The 15,012-nt window shown below is 41.4% G+C and overlaps 1 protein-coding gene across 1 annotated transcript in view; it reads left to right on the top strand.

The window, feature by feature from the left end:
• The first annotated feature begins 1,717 nt into the window (after nt 1-1,717).
• The window catches only part of TTBK1 (tau tubulin kinase 1), a 94,516-nt gene continuing 81,221 nt past the window's right edge, over nt 1,718-15,012 (top strand). Inside the window, exon 1 of the mRNA XM_082218063.1 lies at nt 1,718-1,873. Within this exon, the coding sequence (XP_082074189.1) occupies nt 1,766-1,873 (108 nt within the window). The 5' untranslated portion in view covers nt 1,718-1,765. The remainder of the gene's footprint in view (nt 1,874-15,012) is intronic.

The raw sequence follows: 15,012 nt of genomic DNA on the forward strand, positions 1-15,012 counted from the left end.
TAAATTAAAATAACAGTTAAAACTGTGCATTAAAAAATAGCATCCTCCAAATGCTATTTCAAAATGTAACCCATTAAAATGCCTGCAAGTATTAACAATGATTAGCCTGATGCCTAAAAAACAATAAAGTGGGTGCCAGATAAACCTCCATGAGGAGTGAGTTCCACAGTTGAGGTACCATAGATGAGAAGGCACTGCCTGCTTAATTTCTGATGTGGAGCCATTCTGAGAAGGGCCTCAAAGTGGAAGGTGTTGGTGCTTGGACAGTTGATATGCAACTGACCCTTAAGAATTGGGTTTCCAAGCTGTGAAGCTCTTTAAAGATACAAACTGGCTCCTTGAGTGTATATTTATTAGAACTGGTGGAAGATGTTCCCAGCAAGTTCTAGTCAAAATCCCGGCTGCTTTTTTAAAACTAATTGCAGCTTCTGAACTGTCTTCAAGGGAAGCCCTACATACAACACATTACAGTAGTCTACACAAATGTTACCATTTATTGATAAATGCTGCCAGACTTTTCCTGTCCAGAAGAGGATTCCAACTGACATACCAGCTTAAGCTGGTAGAAACGCCCGAAGCTGAAAACTCGCACTGTTCAAGCAACAGAGTTGGATCAAGGTGTGAACCAGATCTTTCAAAGGGAGTGCAACCCTGATGAAAGCAGGTTGAATCTCCCCTTCCGAGTCTGAGGAAGCAACCATGCACAGGGCTTTCATTTTATCAGGTATAAGTTTCAGTTTATTGCCCCCCAGCCAGTGTTTTAAAAGAGCAGTTTAAAAATCATGTACAGTATAGCATAGCAAATAAAACCTTTAAATATGTGTTACACGTGATCAAGCCCAGTTGCGGGGAATAGACAAGGATAAACGAGTACAAACTGTCCATAGCCAACAACAGGAAAGGCAACAGAAACAAGGACGAACCCTAAGTTTGCATTCTTTGAAGCAAATCAATAGCACTTCTGAGTAAGCATGGTGAGGACCAGGGTTGAAATCTTCTGTATTTTACATAACTGTTGATAGGGCCTCTTAGTCAAAAGACGACTGATATAGCGAGGGCTGAAGCAGTTCTGAACACATTCTTTTCTCTGCTTGGCTGTCTTATGGAGGTAGCCGTTCTTAAAGCTCGCACTCTAAAGAGCACACCTTGGATCTTGCTGTGTGAGGTACCTGGCAATCCTTGGTCAGCTGAGTGCTAAAGGCGGCTGTTTCAAGAGAAAGTCATCTGTTTAGTTCAGTGAGATCATTTATGTTCTTGGAACAGATTTAGCTCTTACGGTGTTGCTGTCACCGTTGTGGTACTCAGACAATATCCAAGAAGTTGGCTTCGGCCCGTCTTTGAGTTGCTGGCTTTCAATTCCCCACCCTCTCCCCCAAAGCACCCTGCATGGTGTAAGCCAGTAACTTTTCACTACTCACTACTTTTAAGTTTGTGCTGCTGACTCACAGCATGGTCGCTTCTGCTAATTTTGTGCATGAAGACCGCTGAGGATTTTGTAAAGAGGGCAATTGCTTGCGCCAGCAAGGCTTGTTGCAAGCTGCGCTCTGACCCCGAGGTGAGTTTGCCACCTTTCCTAGTGCTACTTCCTCTCACTGGGTCTAAACTGGGGTTGTTTCACCAGCACGATCTGCCTGTGATGACCTGCATTAATTCTGTTATGTTTCTCCTCTCTCCCCTTTCATGTGTATGTGTTTTCCCTCTTCTTCCTCAGATAAATGGCTCGTTTAAATTGGGAGCTGCTACTAAAATATTCTCTGGCTGGCAAATGCAGTGCCTAGCAGCTGCTATCAAGGACGAACCAAACATGAGTGGGGGAGGGGAGCAGGTCGACATTCTGCCGGCCAACTACGTGGTGAAGGACCGTTGGAAAGTGGTGAGTATTTTCCTCTCTCTGCATCTCTTCTAGCCATGATGGAATGTCGTCTTCTCAAACTACCCTTTTACATGGGTCTCTTCCAGTTATCTGAATCCTGCTCTTTTTGATTAGCTGCTCTGATGCCTCTAGGAGCTTGTGAATACAGTGGTACCTCTGTTTGCGAATGGGATCCATTACGGAGGCCCATTCGCAACATGAAAAGCCCTCAACCTGAAGCGCCGTATCTGCACAGGTGCGTGGCGCGGTTTAGCGCTACTGCGCATGGGTGAGCAGTGAAACCCAGAAGTAACCCTTTCAGGTACTTCCGGGTCGCCGCGGGATGCAACCTGAAAAAACGTAACATGAAGCAAACATAACATGAGGGATGACTGTACTTGGTTTTAGTGGGGGGTTTTATAAGAAAGAAAGAAAGATCTAAATTGTAATGAACTTACCATTCACCCAGTGGCTCATTGTAATGAATTCACCAGGCACTCTTCAAATGATGTTGGGACTACAACTCCCCACATCCCTGATGATTGGCCATGATGGCTGGGGCTGATGGGACTTGCAGTCCAACAACATCCAGAGGACAGAAGGTTCTGCATGCCTGATTTAAGGAAGCTGCAGCTGGGGCAGAACATGGTGACTTCTCTTGTGCTGAGAGAGGTGTGGGAGGCAGGTCAACTGGAGAGTATTGCATCACTGCTCCTGCCACCAGTACTAGTTCCCTGTTGTCTTTTAGGCAGATTTCACAGTGTTGATTTTTAACATATAAAGGCCCATATAAACATTTCTCTTTATCCAGGCCTTAAGTCATTAAATAATCGATGGCCTGTTAAAGCTGGCTGGGATCATTATGATTATTTCATTATTATGCTATATGTCATTATGCTTTTTATTACATTTTAATTATTGATGCTCAGTAAAATGTGTTCTTAATGTTGTACACCGCCCTGGGATCTTTTGCTAAAGGGCAGTATATAAGTTGAATAAACAGTAGTAGTGGTAGTATATATAATAGTGGTAGTAGAATAAATAATAATAATTGCCTAGACCTGGCATATCTTAAGAAACAGTGAATTCCATTTTCTACCATCATGTTTCCTCAGACCGATTATACTGTATTGGCCCAAATATAAGCTGACCTTTCCCCCAAATTCTGATCATGAAAAGTTAAAGTGTGGCTTATATTTGTGACCTTACGCCGCCAACAAAGCAGCACAGCTCCCCCCCATCCCCAGGAAGCCGCACGGGGCAACGGCGTCCAGTCTGCCCACTGCTCCCAAGCCTCCCCTAAGCCACCAAATTTTTTAAAGTGTGGCATATTTGCGGGTGCGGCTTATATTCAGGCCAATACGGTATGTACTTCTTTAATAATGCCATCAGAATGAGAAACGAAGACAGTGAGCCCATGCAGAGATTGATTCTAGGTGGCTGCTCAGCAACCCGATAGCTCCTTTCTATTTAATCTCTACCTGTGGGGCCGTAATTACTATAACAGCAGCTGGATAATCGTAAGTGCTGTCAAAGTTTTTAAAATGTATTGTTTGTTTTACTTATTTTACAAGCGGGTCCTGCAATAAAATGTTGCAGTGCAGAGTACTCCTGTTCAGGAGGCCAGCTAGGCCCTTTCCCAGGATACTCCATTCCACTCCCCCACCCTCAGTTTTCCAATCTGTTCCCCCACCCCAGCTATCATGTCGTAGCCACTGAATATGCTTGATCTTCTTTGGGATGATTCCAAGTCTTCCTTGCTTGGTTCCGCCCCCCACTCAAAGTTTTTTCGTGGTTCTGTAAACCTTGGAGCTGTCCTCAGCCTGTTGATATTCCCTCTTGTGTTGGAATGCCATTTTAGCTACATAACAATTGGCACTTGGGAAATTGAGTTTGTTATTAGTACAGTATGGAATAACAGCAGTTATTACTTTCTCTAATTTGATGATGATGTAATTATTCAAATTGGCCCTTCTTTATAAGCTTTTGCATCTAGGGCCTTCCTAATGTTCCTTGTGGAACAGTGGGTGACTACCTTAGGTCTGTGTGTTCAAGCTGAATTTCCCTGTGTCTGCCCTTCTTATTGTTTTTTTTTTTTTATAAAATTTTTATTAGTTTTACAAAAGTTTTTATAACAAACAAACATAAAAAAAAACAGACAAACAAAGAAATATAATTTCAAAATATCCTTTCATAAACTTCTTTCCTCGGACTTCCCCATACCTCCCCTTTCTGCATCCTCATGTCCAAATTTTATAGCAACTTATAAATGTTTTTTCCCATCCTAGTTCCTCATAGTCCTTTCTTGATCTATTCTTATATTACTGCAACCCTTTCTTTCTGTAAAATCTCGACAATCTAAACTTCATCAAGTTTATAATAGTTCTTAAGATAGATCTTAAATTTCTTCCAGTCTTCTTCCGCAGCCTCCTTTCCCTGGTCACGAATTCTGCTCGTCATTTCCGCCAATGTCATATAGTCAATCACTTTCATCTGCCATTCCTCCAAGGTGGGTAGATCTTGTGTCTTCCAATACTTTGCAATCAATATTCTTGCTGCTGTTGTTGCATACATGAAAAAAGTTCTATCCTTTTTTGGCACCAATTGGCCGACAATGCCCAAGAGAAAGGCCTCTGGTTTCTTAAGGAAGGTATATTTAAATACCTTTTTCATTTCATTATATATCATCTCCCAGAAAGCCTTAATCTTCGGGCATGTCCACCAAAGGTGATAAAAAGTACCTTCAGTTTCCTTACATTTCCAACATTTGTTATCAGGCAAATGGTAAATTTTTGCTAGCTTAACTGGGGTCATGTACCACCTGTAGACCATTTTCATCACATTTTCCTTTAAGGCACTACATGCCGTAAATTTAATACCGGTGTTCCACAACCTTTCCCAGTCAGCAGACATAATATTATGACCAATGTCCTGTGCCCACTTAATCATAGCTGATTTAACTGTTTCATCTTGTGTATTCCATTTCAACAGCAAGTTATACATTCTTGACAAATTCTTAGTATTGGGTTCTAACAATTCTGTCTCAAGTTTTGATTTTTCCACCTGGAAGCCAATTTTCCTGTCTTGTTTGAAAACCTCCATTATTTGATAATAGTGAAGCCAATCTTGTACTTTGGGTTTTAGTTTTTCATGGCTCTTTAATTTCAGTTTCTCTCCATCCTGTTCTAAGATCTCACAATACTTTGGCCATCCGACCTCCATATTAACTTTCTTATGGGCCTTAGCCTCTAAGGGTGACAACCATCTAGGGGTTTTGTTTTCCAACAGATCTTTATATCTCATCCAAACATTAAACAATGCTTTCCTTACAATATGATTTTTAAAGGCACTATGCACTTTGATTTTGTCATACCATAGATATGCATGCCAGCCAAATGCATTATTGAAACCTTCTAAGTCCAAGATATCTGTATTCTCGAGGAGCATCCACTCTTTCAGCCAGCAGAATGCTGCTGCTTCATAATACAATTTTAAGTCCGGCAGGGCAAATCCCCCTCTTTCTTTTGCATCTGTTAATATTTTATATTTTATTCTGGGCTTTTTGCCCTGCCAGACAAATTTCGCAATGTCTTTCTGCCACCTCTTGAAACAGTCCATCTTGTCAATAATCTGCAAAGTTTGAAATAAAAATAACATTCTAGGCAATACATTCATCTTAATCACTGCAATTCGGCCTAACATTGACAATCTCAAATTTGACCATATTTCTAGATCTTTTTTAATTTCTGACCAACATTTTTCATAATTGTCCTTATACAAATTCAAGTTTTTAGATGTTAAATTAACCCCTAGGTATTTCACCTTCTTAACCACCGTCAGACCTGTCTCTTCTTGAAACTTATTCTTTTCCATATCTGTTAGGTTTTTCCCTAAGACTTTAGTTTTTTGTTTATTCAATTTAAATCCAGCTACCTGTCCAAATTGTTGGATTATTTCCAACACTCTTTTTGTACTAGTGTTTGGCTCCTGCAAGGTCAATACAAGGTCATCTGCGAATGCTCTTAACTTATAGTGTTTGGTTCCGACCATTACACCTTTAACTTGCTGGTCATCTCTAATCATGTTCAGCAACACCTCCAGGACCGAAATAAAAAGCAATGGGGAAATTGGGCACCCCTGTCGTGTTCCTTTTTCTATCTTAAGTTCCTCAGTTATTACATTGTTTACAATCAGCTTAGCTTTTTGTTCGGAATATATTGCACCCATACCATTCTCAAATCCTTGTCCTACCCCCATCCCATGAAGATTCTTTTTCATAAAACTCCACGAAATATTGTCAAAGGCTTTCTCCGCATCCACAAATATCAAAACTGCTTTAGTATTTATGTTCACCTCTAACTTTTCCAAAATATCTATTATGTTCCTAACATTGTCTGAGAGGTGTCTTTTTGGGAGAAAGCCTGCTTGGTCTCTGTGAATCTTCTCCATCAATACTCTTTTAAATCTTTTTGCCAAAATGTCTGCAAAAATTTTGTAATCCACATTCAATAACGAAATTGGGCGGTAGTTCTTCAGTTGAGTCTTTTCAGTCTCTGTCTTTGGTATGAGTGAAATATATGCTTCTTTCCACGATTCGGGTGCCTTTTTTCCCTCTAAGATCTCGTTACACACCTCCTTTAACGGTTGTATCAACCATTCCTTTAAAGATTTGTAATATCTGGAAGTCAGTCCGTCTGGCCCTGGAGATTTGCCCAATTGCATGTCCTGAATGGCCCCCTCTATCTCTTGTTCTGTTATTCTCTGGTTTAGATCCACCTTGCTATGATGAGAGATCTTTTGTAATCCATATTTATTAAGGAATTTATCTATGTCCTCTTCATTTTGTAATCCTTGGGAATAAAGTTTTTTAAAATAACTCACAAAACAATTTCTTATCTCGTTGGGTTTAGATATATTTTTTCCATCCACTTCTAGGCTTGTGACTGTATTTAATTTCTGTCTTTTCTTAAGTTGCCATGCCAGAAGTTTACCACATTTGTCTGCCGACTCAAATGTCTTTTGCTTCATTTGCTTTATTTTCCATTCTATCTCTTGGTTCATCAATTCCATATATTGCGTTTGATACAACTTAATCTCTCTCAAAATCTCCTGGGACTTTGGTTTTGATCTTAATTTTTTCTCTCCTTCTTTTATCTTTTCCAAAAATTTTTCCTTTTTCTCAATCTGTTTTCTCTTCTTTATTGAATTTTGTTGAATCAAAAATCCTCGCATCACAGCTTTACTTGCGTCCCAGATCACTCTTTTCTCCACATCGCCCTTTAGATTAATTTCAAAATAGTCCTTTAGAGTTTTTTGGGCCTTCATGTGGATCTCTCTATCTCGAAACAGGGTGTCATTCATTCTCCATCTAAACTGACCAGTTGTTGTAAATTTCATTTCCATCTTCACGGCGTTATGGTCGGAACAGGTTTTTGGGCAGATTTCTACCTTCTTAATCTTCGGAGCCATTCCACTAGTAACCCATATTTGGTCGATTCTGGTCCAGGTCATCTTTGCATGGGAGAAAAAGGTTCCCTCTCTTTCAAGAGGGTTCCTTGTTCTCCAAATGTCTATTAAGTCCATATTGTCAGTCATTTCGAAAAAAGTCTTGGGGAGTCTCCCTTCTTTAGTAAGTGTCAGTCTTTGTGTCTTGTCCATATTTGTAGAAACTACACCATTCATATCTCCCATGATTATCATATTGTATTCCAAATAATCCGTCAAAGTTTCATGAAGTTTTTTGAAGAATTCTGTTTTACCTTCATTTGGTGCATAGATCCCAATTATCAAAAATTTTTCTCCTTGTACCTGGATCTCCACCGCCAAATATCTTCCTTGTTCATCTTTGAACATCATTTTTGGGGCCCACTTCTCTTTTACATAAATCACAACTCCTCTTTTTTTCACTTTGTCCGACGAAATAAATTCTTGTCCCAATTTTTTATTCATAAGCAGTCTCCTATGTGCTCTGGTTATATGGGTTTCCTGTAAACAAATCAAGTCCAGTTGTTCTCTATACAAAATATGGAATACTTGTCGTCTCTTCAAAGGACTGTTCATCCCATTACAATTCCAGCTAAGGAATTGCAGGGCCATCTTGTTATTTTTCTGGTATTCCTCCAACAGCTCCCAGTTGTTGTTCCTCCTCTGTTGGTGGTGGAAGGTTCTGTCCAAACGAAAGATTCAGGATGTCTATTGCACTCTTTTGCTCAGCAATTGGGTCTACAGTTCCTTTCTGTAGATCTTCTTGATTTCTTTGCAGGAACCTGTCTTTATCCTGTACCGTCTTTATTTTCACCTTCTTCCCCCTATAGTCAAAAGACAGTCCCTGTGGAAATTCCCACCTGAAGAGAATGGTGTTCTTCTTCAACAAGTAAACCAAATCTTTATAAAAAGCTCTCAAGTCCAAAATATGTTTAGGAATGTCTTTGAAGATCTGTATCGGTGAGTTCCCAATTTGTAGGCCTTTTCAAAATGCAGTCTTAAAATTCTGTCTCTTTCCTCCTTCGATCTCAAGGTAATCAGACAGTCTCTCGGCGCCTTTCTGTTCTGTCTTCTGCCCAGTCTAAATGCTGTTGTAATTTTAAATTCGTCTTCCTCTAGATCTTCCCAGGAATCAGCAAACTCTTTCGTTAAATAGTCCGTGAGATTGTCTCCTTCGTCCTCTGGAATTGATCGTAATTTCAAATTCCTTTCTTTTCTTTGTAGTTCCCACAATGCCAGAGTTGTGTCGTGATCATAGACCTTCCTAGCAATCGGTTCTAATTTTTCCTGGGTCTCTCCAGCAATAGTTCTGGCTTCCTCCGCAATTTGACGTGTGGCAGAATTTTCTTGCGTAAGCCTGTTTATAGATTCTGTATTCAGGTCAAGTCTTGTTGTTAAGTCTGTCAATTTCTGTGAATTCTCCGTCAATTTCTTGGTATTTTCTGCCGTCTGTTTTGTTAGATTCTCCAAAGACTGGTTTATCTTAAGAAGGGCTTGCGACACTGCATCCATGGAGACTGCTGTACCTTTTTCTTGTCCTGTTGTCACTGTAGAGGTTATGCCTGAGATCGAGCCTCTTTTCTTGTGTTGCTGTAGCTGTTGTTGATATTGCCTTGTCTTGGCTCTCGTGCTTATCTCGTCTGCTGGGCCACTCATATCCCAAGGTCGTTTCCCACGAGAGCCTTCTCCTAAAGGAAAATTCCACTGTCCCAAAGCGTAGCAACTTTTAATTTACCCTCTAGAGGGAGCAAATCAAGATGTCCGCAAACAAAGGCAAAGAGTATTTAAAAAGCAAATTTATCGGGAGGCTTCTATATGTATATTGCAACACCTTCCCAATAGATAGAGTCCCAGCCTTCCCTGATAAATTGTATCCACAAAGTCCCAAAACTTTGTAACCAATAAGCAATAAGGCTTCCACTTTGTTACTTTCACAGGAATTTAAAGTCAGTTCAGTGCTCCTTTGTTTTAGTAGCAGTTTGTGCCAGGTTGAAGGCTGCAGAGAGTTCCCTTTCCTTTAAATTAGGCATGCAGCTTTTAAAGTCCCTTATTCCTCCCCTCTGCCCTGCAAGCTAGAGGGGATAATCAAAGTCCAAATGTCGGATTCAAACAGTTAAAGAGGATTTCCCATACGGATGCAGCTCAGTAACTTTCATTGCTTTAGTTGTCATGCAGTCGGGGGAAGGCAGACTTCCTTAATTTTTGCCTTTCCCGTTTTCAGCCTAATTTCAGGTAGTTTTGACACGAATAAAGGTTCAGTCTTACTCACGGGTCTTTTTCATCCAAATTATTCAGGAAGGGAATCGGCGCTCTCCACTAATGGCGACGCGGCTTCACCCTGCGGGCTGGGTAGCGATTCTCAGCACCGCGCTCCCCGTTGTCGTTCCGGAGCCTTTAAAAAGGCTCTTTCTGCGGTAAAGGGGGGCGCTTCAGGTGCCCACCGAATCTCCTTGTTCACAGGCTCCGTTCCTGTGATTTTAGGGGTCCCCCGCTTGCCGTAGCGGGTCAGACCCGAACTCGCAGAGCCGTCCTCTCTCCGGAACTCGGAGAGGGAGCAGCCATTAGCGCTGGCGCCGAACCGGAAGTCTCCTGCCCTTCTTATTGTTAGGGGAAATTGGACTCTGAGGAAAAGTGTCTTGTTACTATGGCTGTGAAGTGGGTTGTCTTTTTCCTCTGAATTGCTTCATGTAAGGAGGCCCTTTCCGGATACTGCTAAGACAAGTTCAAACTGCTAGACTGGATGCTGTGTGAGGTAAAGGTAAAGGGACCCCTGACCATTAGGTCCAGTCGTGGCCGACTCTGGGGTTGCGGTGCTCATCTCACTTTATTGGCCGAGGGAACCGGCGTACAGTCATGTGGCCAGCATGACTAAGCCGCTTCTGGCGAACCAGAGCAGCACATAGAAAGGGTGTTTACCTTCCCGCTGGAGTGGTACCTATTTATCTACTTACATTTTGATGTGCTTTTGAACTGCTAGGTTGGCAGGAGCAGAGACCGAGCAACGGGAGCTCACCCCGTCATGGGGATTCGAACCGCCAACTTTCTGATCGGCAAGCCCTAGGCTCTGTGGTTTAACTCATGTAAGGAGGCCCTTTCCAGATACTGCTAAGACAAGTTCAAACTGCTAGAGTGGATGCTGTGTGAGGTACAGGGCTGTAAACAGCAACAGCAGAAAGAAATGACATGAACTGCCTTCAAGGAAGAAGGAATGGGTGATTCCTTGTTTGCCCTCCCCTCATCCCTTTGCCATTCATATCCATTAGGGCTGCATTCATCCATTCACTTAATATTCATCCAGTTAAGAGATTTGCTGTACCACCCATCTTGTGAGCTGTCAGGCCCTTTTCTCCCAGTCAACACCATATAAGAGAGCATGTTCGCAACTGGTTTATCTTGAGAAAATAGTAGAGCTAGCTGTTACCTTTGAAACAGGAAGCAACAACACCTTACCATGCATTCATTATGCTTTTCACCAAATCTTACAGGAGAGCTGACAGAGTGATAGATGGTGCGGGTAGTGACTTCACCATGTCCCAAATGTAATGTTTCTGCCAGGTTTCTGCTTCGTGCACTGCTTCTTGTCCTATTTCTGTCTAGCAACTAATGCAGCAAGCCTCTGCTCTCTCAGCTAATAAATGTGCAGCATCTCAGTGAGGTGCAGGTATTTTGTACTTTTTTGGATTTGTCTGCAACAGGGTAATTGGGAGCTTTTTTTTGCTTTCCTTCCACACTGTTTGTGTTCCTTCAGAATACGTGAACTGCAGCTGAGGAGGTCAACTGCTAATGTGGCTTTCATGCTTGCTGGGTTCTGAAGTGTCTGGCACGCTGCCAGCAATATCAGCTTCTGTTGTATTCAACTGTTCAGTGGCACACTGAATTAAGCATATTATTTTTGTAGGTAAATGCTGAATATGCCAAAATTAAGATTCTTGCTGTTTCTTGCACTCAAAGGATGCTAGCTTTTCAAAATGCTTAAATGAAAAATTCTTAAATGAAGGTTTTATCAATCTTTGCACATCCTGATCTCTCTTTCTCTTCCCTTTCCCTTATCATGTTGTCTCAGGGGACTTGTCCTTCAAAAAAATCTATATAATCTGCATAGTTCTGAGTTAAGTTAAAATACTATGCTTTTCCATTAAAATCTTTTGAGCTTGTATGCAAACATGAATTGGGTTTGGGGTGTAGGTTTTAGCTTAATTACAGGGACATTTATTGCAAAGCTGATTTGTTGTGTCAAAGGGATCCTGGATTTCACTGTATGTTTTATATTTACTCTGTGTCAGTGTGATAGATTTCTATTTCTTCGGTTACATGTGAAAGCTATCTAAAGTGCCATATACCAGTTTATGTTAAGGAGGAATTCTTCAAATTGCTTTAATAGACCCTTGTTTAATTTCCTTGTTTGCCCATTACAGCAAAAATTCTAGCAGAATAGGTATGAATGAGACTCTTTGGGTACCTGCAGTACAAACCTAAGCCACCCTTCCCTCTCCCATTTGTGAATTTTGTTTGAAGTGAGGGAAGTTGTGGTTTATTAGGCCGCCACAAACTAGAAAAAAATGAGGATTTCAGAATTGACTCATTTCAGCTTGCTAGACTCCTATTTCCCCACATACTCTGTCCAAACCTGGTTTTAGTGTGCCAGTGTACAGTAGGTGTGTTTTTCATATTCAGTCTGGCCAGTGAATCTGATCTGATTTTGCTTTGGAGATGTTCAGCCATGGATGGTTCTGAATGTCCTGAAGCAGTTTTTTTTCAACTCCAGCCTACTGATGTAAGATTGTATTTCATAAATAAAATCATTTTCTCTTAACACTAATCCCAGTCCAGCATTTGTATAGCTGGATAGATAAGTGTATAATGATGAATAATTTTATGTATTTTTATTAGCAATTTATATTTTTTTCTGGAGGGAAATTAAGATAAGCATCGTATCACAGTACAGTGTACCAATGGTGATGTTGCTTCTCCACCTGCGGCAGATGTCGCAAGGTATGTGGTGGTTGTAGATTGGGTGACGACAGGAACAGGTATGGTGGCAGCAGCAGGAGGAAGGCTGCATTTCCCGTTTCTCCTCAAATAGCAAAATGGGACATGCCACCCTGGCTGCCAATATCTTTTGAAATGGAACGTAGAATCATAGAGTTGGAAGGGATCCCCCAAAGGTCATCTAGTCCAACCCCCAGCAATGCAGGAGTCTCAGCTAAAGCATCCATGACAGATGGCCAGCCAACCTCTGCTTAAAAACCTCCAAGGAAGGAGAGTCCGCAACCTCCTGAGGGAGTCTGTTCCACTGCTGAACAGCTTGTATTGTCAGAATTCTTTTCCTGATGTTTCGTTGGAATCTCCTTTTTTGTATCTTGAAGCCATTGGTTCGAGTCCTACCCTCCAGAGCAGGAGAAAACAAGCTTGCTCCGTCTTCCATGTGACAGCCCTTGAGATATCTCCTCTCAGCCTCCTCTTTCCCAAGTTAAACATACCCAGCTCCTTCAATCATTCCTCATAAGGCTTGGCCTCTAGACTCTTAATCGTCTTAGTTGCCCTCCTCTGCACACATTCCAGCTTGTCAACATCTTTCCTAAATTGTACTGCCCAGAATTGGACACAGCATTGCAGGTGCGGTCTGACCAAGGCAGAATAGAGCGGTACTATTACCTCCTTTGATCTGGACACTATACTTCAGTTGATGCAGCCTAGAATAGTATTAGCTTTTTTTGCTGCTGCTTCACACTGTTATTCCTGTTTAAGTCTTATCTCCATCTCTCCCTGGTCAAATCCCTGTTCAGTGTGAGTAGTTGATAAAAAATCAATGAGTAAGTTGATACTCCTGATTTCGACCCAAACTGTGTCTGCAAGCCAGTGAAATGAAGACTGGTGTTATGTCTTAATTGTTGTTTAATTCAGTGTCAAGGAGATGTATTTGGCTTTAGAGCCAGCTCATATAGCTGCCTTAAGAACATAACATTCCTGCTAGATCACACCAAAGGTCTGAATTTGGGAATGGTCATTTTTATGAAAACTGATTACACAATTACTAAGGAGTTGATGGCATTTAGGATAGAGGAAAGGATATCCGTATTCCTCACTCTCTTTCTCTCTCCCACCTGAGTGTGATTTCTGCTCAGCAGTAAACTTAGATCAGCCCTTTTTAAATTGTGCTGACCAAAAATTGGAAGCCTTTTGAGATCTTTAGTTATAAGGTAATCCAGTTGCCTTGAACTGGGCTTCCCTTGACTTTCCTGATGAAAAGGGTGAGAGGGAAGCCATTGGGAATTAACATTTTGAGCAGTACCTGAATGGGAAGGTAGACAGAGCACTGCAGCCATCAGAAGAGATCAGGTTTCCAATGTCCTTTGAAGCTTGCAATGCTCCAGGCACTTGCCAAAGGCTTCACAGGGAAGATGAGTTTTGATCAGTGTATTGAAGTGGGAGGGATATATGACATTATACATGTACTGCTCTGTGAGGGAGTTCCAGGTCACCTACTAATTACTGTTGTTCCAAACAACTTGTTTATTTGCCCAGTTATTCTAGTTAACGTCATCAAATGAGAGGAAAGCCCAAATCTGCAGGAATGTCGTAGAATTCCTGCAGATGACTTGGGAGCAGGGGTGTTGATCCCAAACTAATGTAACTGTAACAAGATGGCATTTTAAAAGATGAAAAGTATACTTCTGGAGGGGACAATATGAATTGGTTTGCTCTTAAGGAGGAAGGCAGTGGTTGGCAGTTTGTTTCCTAACAATAGCAGGCAGGGGAAAGGTTAGTGAGCATTGCTTCCACATTTTTAGGAGTTATCCGTCTATAGGTTCACATATCTGCACACAATATCTGCAATTTGGGCCTTTTGTTAATGGCTGTTTCAGCTGAACTCCAGATGACATTAGTTAACATGACAATAATAAGAAGTTTGCCCGAAGTCACCCAGCTTCACTTTTGGACAAATGTGTTCTGAGGCAGGCCCATTTATGTTCAGCGTATGAATCCCTAGGGCAGCCAGGAAGAAATAATTAAAATGAAGCAGCAGCAACTGTACCAGATGGTTGCTGAGCAGGTGCTTTTGCTTGAACTGATGATTGATAGTCCAGAAGAGAAGGATAGCCTGAGGGAAGGAAGGATGTCACCAAAAATATTTCAAAAGTACCCTAATGATGTACAGTTGGGGAATAAAAGAATAACGTGTGCCCAAACGGGATATGTTAAGCACACCACACAATAAAGAATTAAAGACTAAAAGAGTTTTGAATTAGTACTGTTGTTTATACCTATGAGCGTTGCATTTGCCAAACATTTTTGTTAATAAACTGAATTACACTGGACACTGCACTGGGTTTAAGTAGAGAACAATTCTCACAGGGATTGATTGATTGATTGATTATATTTGTTAGTCGCGTTCCTTACATTGTAACTCAAAGCAGCATACATTAAGTAGGCCCAGCCCTCCTTCACTAAGCATGCCAATCTAGAACCACCACCTTCCAACTGGGGCCATGCCCATACTTTAAATAAATGGCTATGAATTAATATACAGTAAAAGCAGCCTTTCGCTACCCACTTGGCATGAAGGAGTAGAACTTACACACAGACCTGAGCCCTTGCTTCTTTCTCTGTCCCCCAGAAATTAAGCAGTGCTCCCACCATTCTTCTGAGAAGGAAGTCCACAGGGTTTTTTGGTG

The sequence above is a fragment of the Podarcis vaucheri genome (genome assembly GCF_965113315.1).
Source record: "Podarcis vaucheri genome assembly, chromosome: 3".
Taxonomy (NCBI): Eukaryota; Metazoa; Chordata; class Lepidosauria; order Squamata; family Lacertidae; genus Podarcis; species Podarcis vaucheri.